Source organism: Salvelinus alpinus, chromosome 27 (assembly GCF_045679555.1).
Source record: "Salvelinus alpinus chromosome 27, SLU_Salpinus.1, whole genome shotgun sequence".
NCBI classification, from domain to species: Eukaryota; Metazoa; Chordata; class Actinopteri; order Salmoniformes; family Salmonidae; genus Salvelinus; species Salvelinus alpinus.
Window position 1 is genome coordinate 31,803,152 of NC_092112.1, and position 13,344 is coordinate 31,816,495.

General features: G+C 42.3%; 1 protein-coding gene across 1 annotated transcript in view; it reads left to right on the forward strand.

Annotated features, from left to right (window-relative positions):
• Window positions 1–2,325: 2,325 nt before the first annotated feature.
• Window positions 2,326–13,344, forward strand: part of tnfrsf21 (tumor necrosis factor receptor superfamily, member 21) — a 30,393-nt gene continuing 19,374 nt past the window's right edge. Inside the window, exons 1-2 of the mRNA XM_071370296.1 lie at window positions 2,326–2,532; window positions 10,953–11,610. Of these exons, the coding sequence (XP_071226397.1) occupies window positions 2,470–2,532; window positions 10,953–11,610 (721 nt within the window). The 5' untranslated portion in view covers window positions 2,326–2,469. The remainder of the gene's footprint in view (window positions 2,533–10,952; window positions 11,611–13,344) is intronic.

The window sequence follows — 13,344 nt, forward strand, 5'->3', positions numbered from 1 at the left end:
AATATCAAGAAGGTTGATGAAGATCAGCCTATCATTTCAATTCCTAAAAGTGGCATGCATTCTCTCCCAAAACATCTCAAGGCCACACGTTCATTTAATTCTAAAGCATTAGTAACAAATATAAAAACGATATATATAAAAGGCTCGGACTGAAATATATTATTAATATAAAGTACCCACTGGGCACAGACGTCAATTCAAAGTCTATTCCACATTCAATGTAATTTCATTGAAATGATGTGAAACAACGTTGATTCAACCACATCCCATGCCCTTCTGGTGTAGCCTAAATCCCCAGGGAATGTCAAACATATTTTTATCCCACATGTACCAGATGAGTGAATTAAGCAGACTCTTAAAACCTGCCAACTAGCATTTTTCACTAGATATTTGCCCTACTTCCTGGTCACATTTCAACAGATACTGAGCACCCAGCAGTCCCCATAACATTATTTTATACTTGATTAAAACATTTGATTTGAGCGCAGAACTTGGAGACACTTCTCACCTTCCTATATCTGGTTATATTTAAAGCAATCTAGTGACATTTAATCTGAGGGCAACAGAGATGCCCCTAAGGCGAAGGGAAGGAAATCCATGTTGAATGTCACGTCACAGCTTGAGTGCACAGGAATGTTGGCCAGGCAGGCGAATCCCCAGACAGTCTCTGGCACTATATCTGCATTTTCTATCCATCTACTGAGTCACTATCCAACTTACATAGTGGCATGTGAGGGCTTTTTCCCATTTCATCCCTTTATCTCCCCCTCCACGTGCACGTCAGATATAGTGTTGTGCTCCTCGATCCGCTGGCTCTATTTGGAGTCACTGTCTGAAGGCAAAGCACAATATCCTGCATCACTGATGCTGGACCTGGGCCATTGCTTTTCCACTGACACACATGAATTGAACGGCTCATTCAGCTGTGTAGTAGACATGGCAGTCTCATGGTAATAATGGTTTGGGGATTAAACAGAGAATTCCCATTCTTAAAATGTGCAGAGTCCGCATGACTGTGCCAATATGAACCCAATCCCACTGTTTGTGTGACATGCAAAAATATGTGCAAATCCCCTATCACAAAACAGAAAGTATGGGTGAAGGCTACCATTTGGTAGTGGATCTTTTTTTAAATCACAGAACAGCATGCTAAAATAGGGTGACATCCCATCCCTGTGCTCGACAATGGACTAATTGTCCATTAATTGACATTGTGAGCGAGGAGTAAAACATAGGGAAATTGTATGTGATTTGCCCTAGTTTAAATATGCCTTGGGGTGGCAGAGTTAAAGGTCCAATGCAGCTGTTTTTTCAAATAATGTATGGGTAACAATTAAGCACCTTACTGTGTTTTCAATTAAACTGATAACATAACATATTAGCAAAGAGCAATTTCTCAAGCAACAAAGTGGTCTGTGTAGGGAGGTGAAAACTAGCTGTTATTGGCAGAGAGGTTTGGAACTCTTTCTTATTGGTCTATTAACTAATTTTCCGCCTGGTGATGTCATCAGGCAGGTCAAAACTCCATCTCATCAAAACAGGCTGAAATTTCAGGCGGTCTTTTCAAACAGCTCTTACACTAAAAGGGCATTAGCATAATTTTCACAAATTCACAGCATTATTCCAACCTCACAGGGTGGAAATATATATAAAACACAGATAAATATCACGTTTTTGACTGCACTGGGCCTTTAAAGCCCACTGGACATATTTAAAGGTATACTTCGGGATTTTGGCAATTTACTTCCCCAGAGTCAGATGAACTTGTGGATACCATTGTTATGTCTCTTCATGCAGTTTGAAGTTGCTAACTAGTGTTAGCTCAATTGCTAACTATCGTTAGCATAATGACTTGCTAACTCTATGCTATAACAGCTGTTACCATTGACATCCAGTCATTGTGCTAACGTTAGATCAGTCAATATTTGTCTATTGTATTATCTATAATCTACATAGCTTCATCAACATGAAATGTAACCTCAGTTTGAGCCTAAGAGTTATTTTCCATGCTGGTGTATTTGAAAGTAAAGGACACCAGACATATAAAGCCGACATACTGTATTTTCATTTGTCTCCCACTGTAAATGCAATTTCTTCCTGGAAACTGAGTCAACTGCGTTTGGTTTGGGCGAGCGGAGCGCCAGTACCGAGTTTCGTTGGTGACGTCTGTCGTCAGTACCCGCCCTATTCAGTCATCGCCCTGGCTTTGCTGCATAGACCGCACAGGAACCTGGACCAAAGGAGGCAGAATTTCAGTTTCTTATCCATTATCGCTATGGGAATTATACAATTCTTTCAGAACCAATCTCTCATCTCATACTATCTGAAGCTAGTCCACCCTCGCCACACAGACTATAAAAAACTGCCGGTTGAAGGAACACCAGCAGTAGATTGTTGGTATTGCTTCATAGCCAGTAGTGTTTCTAGAATGTGTCCTGCTCATGCAGGAATGATGTACCACCCTGTGCGATGAGAAGTAGCCAAACATTTGCTCAGAACTGGAAAATGTCAGTGCTCTGTGTGTCTGTGGCGGTAAGTACAAGACACCTTTGTCTATTATTTTATTCTTATTATAGGAGTAACGTTACTCCCCGGCAGGTTCTCGATTTAAAGAGACATCGTCTATTTTTGCGTATGTCCCGATTTAAACTTGCCGGTATGTGCAATTAGTCAAGTGAATATATTGTTAACTTTGATTATTCTATAATTCATGTATTGTACAGGTAATATAGTATAATAGGCTACTACATCTATTAATATATATATATATATATATATATATAAAACACATCTATTGTCAGAACAGAATGGAAGGATGGAGAACAATAGCACAAATATGACTATTGTTTGCCCAATGAGAATGGCACAAATATTAATCATATTGCAGGTTACCTGTAAATGGGAATAATTTATTGTTATTATCTAGCATGAATTCATTGTACACTAATTTACTGTAAAATATTTATGATATATAATATCATCTTAAGAAGCACTGTATTCAAACAGCTTTCATGGGACTCTACCCCTATGAGATCATATATGTACTGAAAACATCCCATACAAAGACGTCAGGTTCACATACAAGGACTTGAGGCTTTGTTTCTCCATGCTGGAGAAAAACATAGGGAAAACATTGACTACATTTGAAATGCTGTAGTGGATGTTGACCCACCCTGCCTCCATCCAATTTAACACGTATATTTAAGTAATGTTTTCATTTATACATAGATCCATGTATTTTGGCCTTATTAATATTTCGGGAATGAACTCAGAACTTACAGTGCAGGGCAATGTATATATGAGCGCTATACCAACATATCAGCCAGAGAGAACATACCAAATAGAAATCTATGCATGTTTATTTACCAATTTATACAATTTTTTATTTATTTGTTATTTATTTGTATTATCTGGCCAAATCCTGATAGTAGGGTGGTATCTAACCTTCTTTACAGATAATGTAGTCCATCATCCACTACAATCAATGATTAACATTTAAGCAGTATATGGGGTGTCCTTATCTCCTAGCATCACCATAGAACAGATATTTTAACAAAATTATATTTTCCATTCAAATATTACAATGCATGTCAGTCAGTTCTGTGTTTGGCCCCCTCTGTGCATCTTCTCTCAGGCGAAGTCCACTGGTTGTTTGTGATGCGTTGTTGGCAGTACATTGTGACATTAGCAAGAATATTCTTCACTGGCCCATGAAGGAGGAGGCTCCACTGGCTTTTGTCAGTGATAAATGAGGCATGACTGCATCCTAACAGACTCACTTTTTCTCTCCGTTTAGTTGCATGATGATGTTGCAACAGGTGCTGGTTTGGTTGTGTGTTATCTGGTACTGTAATGGCTTATGGAAATCTCCATGATGTTCAAGATACACACAGAGTTACTTTTGCACTGTTGTGGCAAACATCCATATCTTCCATGTACAACAGCACAGATAGGATGTGAGCTAAATGTTGTGGATGATACCAGAGGCTCTGACAACAACAATGGAATGCAGCATGTTGCGGCACATGTATATACTGTATATGCGGTTATTTTTAAGATAATGTCAGGAAATGTAAAAAAATATATTTTAAAAAATACACCTGCCTAAAGGCAGTGTGTCTGTCCATTTCCGTATCAGATTTCTGATGAATACTTTCCCTTTGTGTGTGCTCAGAGATATGCTTGCCTATGCAGTTGGCAAAATTTTGAGGCGTTACCTAACCCATGGACAGGCACATGCACACTCACATGCACACACACACAAACTCACAATCACAGGGGTTGTCATCATGTGCACTCGACCCCTAGACCTTAGGTACATAACTGACAGTATACTTAGGGAACTGGGTGTGCCCTCTTGTCACAGATGTCTCATGCAGAACATGTGAAGATGGATCACATCATCCTCTCACAGTAAGGATGACAAATTGTTGAAACCGAAAGATGGTTCTGGTTCAACATGTCACTGAACCATGTTGATTGAAAACCATTTCCCAAACGCCTAAGCATTTTCTTTGTGTTACTGTTGGGTGCATGATGTGCAAAGAGGCCCTGTACAAAGGGGTTGTGTGCGTCTTGGGGCAGGCGTGTTGTTGGAGGTTGAATTACAGAGTGTTCAGGCAGGCAGTGCAGATTTTGCTGAGTCTGGCTGTCTCCAGGAACCAGCCCTGCAACCAGCAGCAGCACTGCAGTGACACGGCATAAACGGGCTGGCCCATCCTTTCCTCTCCTCTCCTCTCTTCCCTCTGTCCTCCAGCCAGGGAGGTAGCATACTGATATCACTATCACTAACCTCCTGGGGTTCAGCTCGAAACATATGAGTCATAGAACTAGTGATGCTATGGTTTTAGCGTTTCCCTTCAGTATTAATAATGTCCTATCAACAGATGTGTAGCCTATACACATCCATCATGTATCAAATGTATTAGATTTAGAGGATACTACTGAATAGATATCTACAAACAAGATTATACTACAGTATGTATCCCCTTCTCTTTGTATCCTGCATGGCAGGTATGAAATGCTGAAGAGGCTTGAGGTAGATTCAGAGTAATAGAGGTAGTTATCAGTGATTCATGGCCACTCACAGACGGTGAGGTGTGGTGTTGATGGGCAGTCTCCTGACAGGATGCCAGCAGTGCGTTTTTTCAAACAGGAGATGCAGGGACATGAACCTGCTCTCTTATCTGAGCTAGAAGGGAGGGACATTCACTCGCTCTCTCTCTCACACACACACACACACACTCACACACACCGCTTTTCAGGCCACCAAACCATTGTACCTGCAGTGTGTCACGTTGAATATTACCAGTTGCACACTTGCTTTTTATTGGGTAAATATGTGATGTGGCTGGAGCTGGAACATTTTGTTCCTCATGATCATCATCAACAGGCAGAGTGTGTCGGCTAAAAATGAGATGGTTTGAGTAATGATGTTGCCCTTAATTACCCCTAATCTTCAAATGTGCTTTCCTTCTCAAGGGGTCGATTTTCACATGATGATTTTACATAACCGAATGAAACTCAGAAGATTCTACAAAAAATGTAGTCCTGGGACCACTGTTATTGTTTAGTAATGAGTCCTGGGAAGTGGACAGACCCCTTAGGGCCCCTGGTCTGTAGAGGGGAATTTGTCCAGTCATCAGCAGAATTTGATGACTGTCTCCTCCAGTGCCTGACTTCAAATATGCATGGCATTGTTTTAAAAAGGTAATTAAGACTAGGGTTTGTAGAGGTGGTTACATTCCCCAGCACAGACGTTGCATGCATCAACCAATGGTTGCATGCCACATCATTGACTGTGCCATCAGGCACCAGATTGCTATAACACATGGGGCGTGTTGCTCTGCCCAGGCATTGCTGACGCAGGCCAGATCTTAAAATGCCTGGATAGGTATTTTACTTATCAGATAGCTGCTAACCACATCAAATATTACAGTAGATGGTGTGGCATGCAACCATTGGTCAATTCATGCGACGTCTGAGCAAGGGAACGCAACCTTGATGTGGTTAGCTGATACATAAATGACCTATCCAGGCATTGTAAGATCCCAGCAACGCCTGGGCAAAGGAATGTGCCCATGGTTAGGCGCAATTGCGCAACAAATTGTTGTTTCTGAAGGGAGGCCCAGACTTTGAAAAGTGTGTAAACCATTAAAAGCACTCTGGATTTGGCTCCTAACTTTTAACAGGGTCCTGCATGTACAGAAAGTGATGATGCAGCTTCCCTTGCTCTCCCTGCCTATCAGCAGTTATTACCTCCAACATCATATTTCTGTGATAAATTGACACCCTGGCCAAAGAATTTAGAAAAAAAGAGTCACATCCCAGCCAGCTCCACATTTAAGAGAGGAAATAAAACATGCATTAGGGCTAGACTGGATGTACTGTAAATGCAGTGAAAGGATTGTAGGAGGGCTGTTGTGGATGCGGATGGCATTTCAATGCCATGGAACACATTCAAGCCCATAATCACTTCAGAATGGCAGCGTTTACTGGTCCTGAAAGAATTCCCTTCAGCGAAAGTCAAACAGAAGGTCATCACACATCAACAGAACATTGGCTACTCTGTTTTTTCACCAGATAACATGTTGATGAAGTTCCTCAATGTGCTGTTTAGAACATCAGCCAAGTTGTGGTACCTGTAATTTGAATGGATTTTAAGTGCTTACTATTGAGAATCTAACATATTTTCATGTCCCTTGCCTGGATGTGCTAACCATACGGTGAATTCAGAAAGTATTCAGACTCCTTGACTTTTTCCACATTTTGTTATGTTACAGCCTTATTCTAAAATTGATTATATCATTTTTTCCCCTCATCAATCTACACACAATGCCCCATAATGACAAAGCAAAAACTGTTTTTTCAAAATGTTTGCCAAAAAACGGAAATATCACATTTACATAAGTATTCAGACCCTTTACTCAGTACTTTGTTGAAGCACCTTTGGCAGCGATTACAACCTTGAGTCTTCTTGGGCATGGCGCTACAAGCTTGGAACACCTGTATTTGAGGAGTTTCTCCCATTCTTCTCTGCAGATCCTCTCAAGCTCTGTCAGGTTGGATGGGAAGCGTCACTGCACAGCTATTTTCAGGTCTCTCCATAGACGTTAGATCGGGTTCAAATCCGGGCTCTGGCTGGGCCACTCAAGGACATTCAGAGACTTGTCCCAAAGCCACTCCTGCGTTGTCTTGGCTGTGTGCTTAGGGTGGTTGTCCCGTTGGAAGGTCAAACTTCACCCCAGTCTGAGGTCCTGAGCGCTCTGCAGAAGGTTTTCATCAAGGATCTCTCTGTACTTTGCTCCGTTCATCTTTCCCTCGATCCTGACTAGTCTCTCAGTCCCTGCCAATGAAAAACATCCCCACCGCATGATGCTGCCACCACCATACTTCACCATAGGGCTGGTGCCGGGTTTCCTCCAGACGTGATGCTTGGCATTCAGGCCAAAGAGTTCAATATTGGTTTCATCAGACCAGAGAATATTGTTACTCATGGTCTGAGAGTCTTTAGGTGCCTTTTGGCAAACTAAGTGGGCTGTCATGTACCTTTTACCGAGGAGTGGCTTCCATCTGGCAACTACCATAAAAGGCCTGATTGATGGAGTGCTGCAGAGATGGTTGTCCTTCTAGAAGGTTCTCCCATCTCCACAGAGGAACTCTAGAGCTCTGTCAGAGTGACCGTCGGGTTCTTGGTCACCTCACTGATCAAGGTCCTTCTCCCCCGATTGCTCAGTTTGGCCGGGCGGCCTGCTCTAGGAGGAGTATTGGTGTTTCTCAACTTTTTCTATTTAAGAATGATGGAGGCCAATGTGTTCTTGGGGACCTTCAATGATGCAGACATTTTTTGGTACCCTTCCCCAGATCTGTGCCTCGACAATCTTGTCTCTGAGCTCTACGGACAATTCCTTTGACCCCATGGCTTGGTTTTTGCTCTGACATGCACTGTCAACTGTGGGACCTTTTATAGACAGGTGTGTGCCTTTCCAAATCATGTCCAATCAATTGAATTTAACACAGGTGGATTACAATCAAGTTAAAGAAACATCTCAAGGATGATCAATGGAAACAGGATGCACCTGAACTCAATTTCGTGTCTCAGAGCAAAGGGTCTGAATACTTATGTAAATAAGGTATTTCTTGTTTTTATTTTTAATACATTTGGAAACATTTCTAAGAACATGTTTTCCCTTTGTAATAATGTGGTATTGTGTGTAGATTGTTGAGGAAAAAACATAATTTAATCCATGTTCGAATAATGCTGTAACGTAACAAAATGTGGAAAAAGTCGAGGTGTCTGAATACTTTACGAATGCACTGTAAATATTAAAATAACTAAATACAACCATGTTGAGCTCGCCTTGATTAAAAATAGACGGTCTATTTACAAAGTTATTTCAATTCATTTTTTGGATCTATTATAGGTTGTAGCAACAACACCAAAAGACTGATGACAACAGAAAAACTCAACATTCTATTAGTACTAATGGAATTATATTGATTGTAGACATAATATACTTATCCATAGTCCCAGTCGGTATTAGATCGAACATCGCGTCCCTGCCCGCCTCTGGGGAAAACAACCTGTGGTTACATAGGTTAACCCCATTTTTCAAACCCAATTTTCTTGTTTTCTACTTGCTTTAGTGTATTACAAAACTACATTTAAGAAAAGTACAAGATGTTTAAAGATTACTTTTCAACATTGCCTGCTCCAGAGCATTCTCACTGCATACAAAACATAATATTGTAGGGCTTCCATCACTCATGCCCCTTTTTATGACGGTGCTAGCAGTCACGTGAGTGCTAGCTAAGCTACCGACCGGAACATTAAGCTAGTCAAGATCAACAACCACAAACAAACGGACTATACAGCTACAAGTGGTGAGTGGTGGTACAAATGGACTATACTAAACAAGTTAAATGTCTTACCTGTGACGAAATGTTTTCCAAACACATAGCTATGTGTAGCCTACTTCGACACCAGGTCCCCACATTTCCCACGTCAAATAGCCTAAAGGTACAGGGCTCTTCTTGCAGTATGTATTTCCCTACATGGGAGACTTGCAAACCGTATGGTTGGGATTTTTGACCTGGTTACATGTACATTGAACACAACAGCAGCTTTTCGGCATTTTTTGTTATTTCTGTATAACAAAAAATCGACAATGAAGTTGTGGGCGTAGTCGTAGGAGAATTTCTTATTATTACGTGAATATTGACTCGGAGTACTCCATAGTGGTGGCATCGTTAGAGCATGACCAAGCTTCTGTCACATTACAGTAAGTGAGAAAGCCCAGTAGGTGGCTTAGCATTACACGGAACCCAAACCGGCTGCGCGCGTGCGCTATCGTGCATACATTCATTTTGTCCCCCTACACCAAACGCGATCACGACACGCAGGTTAAAATATCAAAACAAACTCTGAACCAATGACATGAATTTTGGGACAGGTCGAAAAGCATTAAACATGTATGGTAATTTAGCTAGTTAGCTTGCACTTGCTAGCTAATTTGTCCTATTTAGCTAGCTTGCTGTTGCTAGCTAATTTGTCCTGGGATATAAACATTGAGTTGTTATTTTACCTGAAATGCACAAGGTCCTCTACTCCGACAATTAATCCACACATAAAATGGCCAAACTAATCGTTTCTAGGCATCTCTCCTCCTTCCAGGCTTTTTCATCGTTGAACTTATACGGTGATCAGCATATAAACGTTCATAGTATTACCACCATGACCGGCAACAGTTCGTGTTTCAATCACCCATGTGGGTATAACCAATGAGGAGATGACACGTGGGTACCTGCTTCTAAAAACCAATGAGGAGATGGGAGAGGCAGGACTTTCAGCGCGATCTGCGTCAGAAATAGAAAGGAGTTCTATTTTAGCCATTGGCATTGCAGACGCCCATTGGCGCGCGCGCACAAGCAGTGTGGGTGCAATAATTGAATAACATGGATTTCTATATTTATTTTGCGACGCTCGTGTCCGGTCTGTTCAGCATGTTACACGGAACCCAAACCGGCTGCGCGCGTGTGCCATCGTGCGCTATCGTGCATACATTCATTTTGTCCCCCTTCACCAAACGCGATCACGACACGCAGGTTAAAATATCAAAACAAACTCTGAACCAATGACATTAATTTGGGGACAGGTCGAAAAGCATTAAACATGTATGGTAATTTAGCTAGTTAGCTTGCACTTGCTAGCTAATTTGTCCTATTTAGCTAACTTGCTGTTGCTAGCTAATTTGTCCTGGGATATAAACATTGAGTTGTTATTTTACCTGAACTACACAAGGTCCTCTACTCCGACAATTAATCCACACATAAAACGGCCAACCGAGTCGTTTTTAGTCATCTCTCCTCCTTGCAGACTTTTTCATCGTTGAACTTATATGGTGATCGCATCTAAACTTTCATAGTATTACCACGACTACCGGCAAAACAGTTCGTCTTTCAATCACCCACGTGGGTATAACCAATGAGGAGATGGCACGTGGGTACCTGCTTCTATAAACCAATGAGGAGATGGGAGAGGCAGGACTTTCAGTGCGATCTGCGTCAGAAATAGGAATTACTTCTATTTTAGCCCTTGGTAACACAGACGCTCGTTGGCACGCGCAATAATTGAATAACATGGATTTGTAAATTTATTTTACGACGCTCGCGCACGCGACGTGTCTGGTCTGGTCAGCATGTTAGGGTTGAGAATGTGTCCTATAATGTTGACTCACTGCAAATGTTTCTGACTCACTGTCCTTTAACTACAGAGAGTTTGGGGGTTTCTAGGGGTGACTTTGCCTTAGCTGTGGTTGTTTTCACACATCCATTTATTTGGTAAATGAGCTGCGGCCTGGGTCTCTACCTGCGACTCTATGTGTTGCCATCTTTTCGGCAGTACATTGTCGAAGCTCAACACTGTCTCTGTTGTCATTTCTTTCTGTTCTCAGCTACTGTACAGTGTGGTTGGTGAGGCCTCTAGCCAGCCTCTGACACCCAGCCCTGGCACTGAGATAGTGGCCCTGTCTGCCCGCCACTACTACCACACAGACCAAAGCACGGGCAGTCAACTGGTTTGTGACAAGTGCCCCGCAGGAACCTTCGTGTCCAGGCACTGCAACCAGACCAACGTGAGGGAGTGCAGCCGCTGTGGCGAGGGCACATTCACGCGCGGAGAGAACGGGGTTCAGCAATGCCACCGCTGCAGGAGGCCCTGCAGCGCCCCCCTCGTTGAGAAGTTCCCCTGCACGGCCACCTTGGACCGGGTCTGCACCTGCCCCCCGGACACCTTCGCCAAGGGGGACACCTGTACTCCCCACTTCCTGTGCCCTGTGGGCTCAGGGGTGAAGAAAAGGGGCAGCGAGGTGGAGGATGTGAGCTGTAAGGTGTGCGCGCGAGGGAGCTTCTCGGACGTGGTTTCCAGTGTATTGAGGTGCAGGACACACACAGACTGTCTGGCCCAGGGTCTGCCCCTACTGGCAGCAGGCACCAGAGAGACAGACAACATCTGTGGATCTGCTTCTCCCACCTCCCCCACCCTCCTGGGACCTGCACAGTCTGCCTTCATCCAGGAGCCCTCCTCTTCCTCAGCTGGCCCAGTACACAAAGGTAAGGCAGTGCCCTGGGACAGTGGACCCGACCCAGGCTATTTTGCTATGTGTTTCATTTGAGTATCTTCATGTAGAAACTCAAGGGGAAGACCAGACTGTAGAACAGGCTTGTGTTCCTCAACAAAATGTCTCCACATGGCTGTTATTCTCCCTATGTAGTCCGTCATATCAAACATTGACCTGGCCATCAGGTACTGTACAGTGATAAAGTGACATGTTTGATCTTGTCACAGACAACACTGCTTTGGTGGAAAACATGTTGTTTCCATTCAATCCCAAACTCCTCACTTGCTTGTTCTCACTCTTGTCCACAAAGGTCATGTCTGTACATTTGTTCTGTAATTGCTTATAGAGGGGAAAGTGGAATAAACTGGGTAAACGGCTGCCCTTTTACTTCGACACATCACACGCTTAGGAAGACAGGGGGAAGCCATTAAGGCTATACATTCAACAGAGAGATCGGTTCCTTTGTAGTGGCTGTAGTTTTTTCCTCCCAACAGCCAAGTGTTATGTAGCCTAACAGGTCATATTGAAAAATATCACAAAGTTTTCTCATCGGAAACACATATAAGCGTTGAAGTGAAACGTTACTATTTTTTTTCTACTAACCAAATATTAGGCTGTCTATAATATATACTATATGTCTTAGCTAGCTAGCTAACGTTAGCTGGCTGGCTCCCTAGCTGACGTTATTATTTGTATTCCAGAGCCGTTTGCTTTTCTAGTTAGAGCCTATTGTTAGCTAGCTAACATTGAACCTTGTTGGTTAGCTCCCAGCACTGTGGCATTGTTGGAACTGTTAATTGTTGTTTAACTAGCTAACGTTAGATGGCTGGCTCGTTAGCTAACTTTACGTGACGTGTGTACAACACCCGTTGAATATAGCCGGTGTAAGTAAAAGTCTGCAAAAAAGTGTAATGAAATTGTTGCCAGTAGAGCTGGTTAGGCTGTTTTCATGTTATCCAGAGGTAAACAAATCATCGGCCAGATAGTCAAGTGTGCGCTCCGAGAGCGACGCGAGATGGGTTGGGCTTAAGAAGGTGTGAACGATGCTGAATGGGTGTAGACAAAGAAGAGCTCTTCACTAGATACCAAAACATTCAATGGCCATTTTCTCAAAAGTGAGTTTACAAGTTGATCACCTTTCAATGCAGAATTACTTTCCCATTGTCCCTTTGTAGCTCTGAGTCTCTACTTTTATCCAATGTAAAAAAACACAATTTCGGATTTTGCTACACACTGTAAGACCGAATCCAGGTGGTGTGTCACATATGTGAAAAATGTTAAACAGTTTTTTTGGGGTCAGAGAAGACACTACTCATTCCCAAAAGTAGTTACTCATTGAAAATGTTACTATGGCAACATACACTACCGTTCAAAAGTTTGGGGTCACTTAGAAATGTCCTTGTTTTTGAAAGAAAAGCTAATTTTTTGTCCATTAAAATAACATCAAATTGATCAGAAATACAGTGTAGACATTATTAATGTTGTAAATGACTATTGTAGCTGGAAACGGCTGATTTGTAATGGAATATCTACATATGCGTACAGAGCCCCATTTATCAGAAACCATCATTCCTGTGTTCCAATGGCACGTTGTGCTAGCAAATCCAAGTTTATCATTTTAAAAGGCTAATTGATCATTAGAAAAGCCTTTTGCAGTTATGTTAGCACAGCTGAAAACTGTTGTAATGATTAAAGAAGCAATAAAACTGGCCTTCTTTAGACTAGT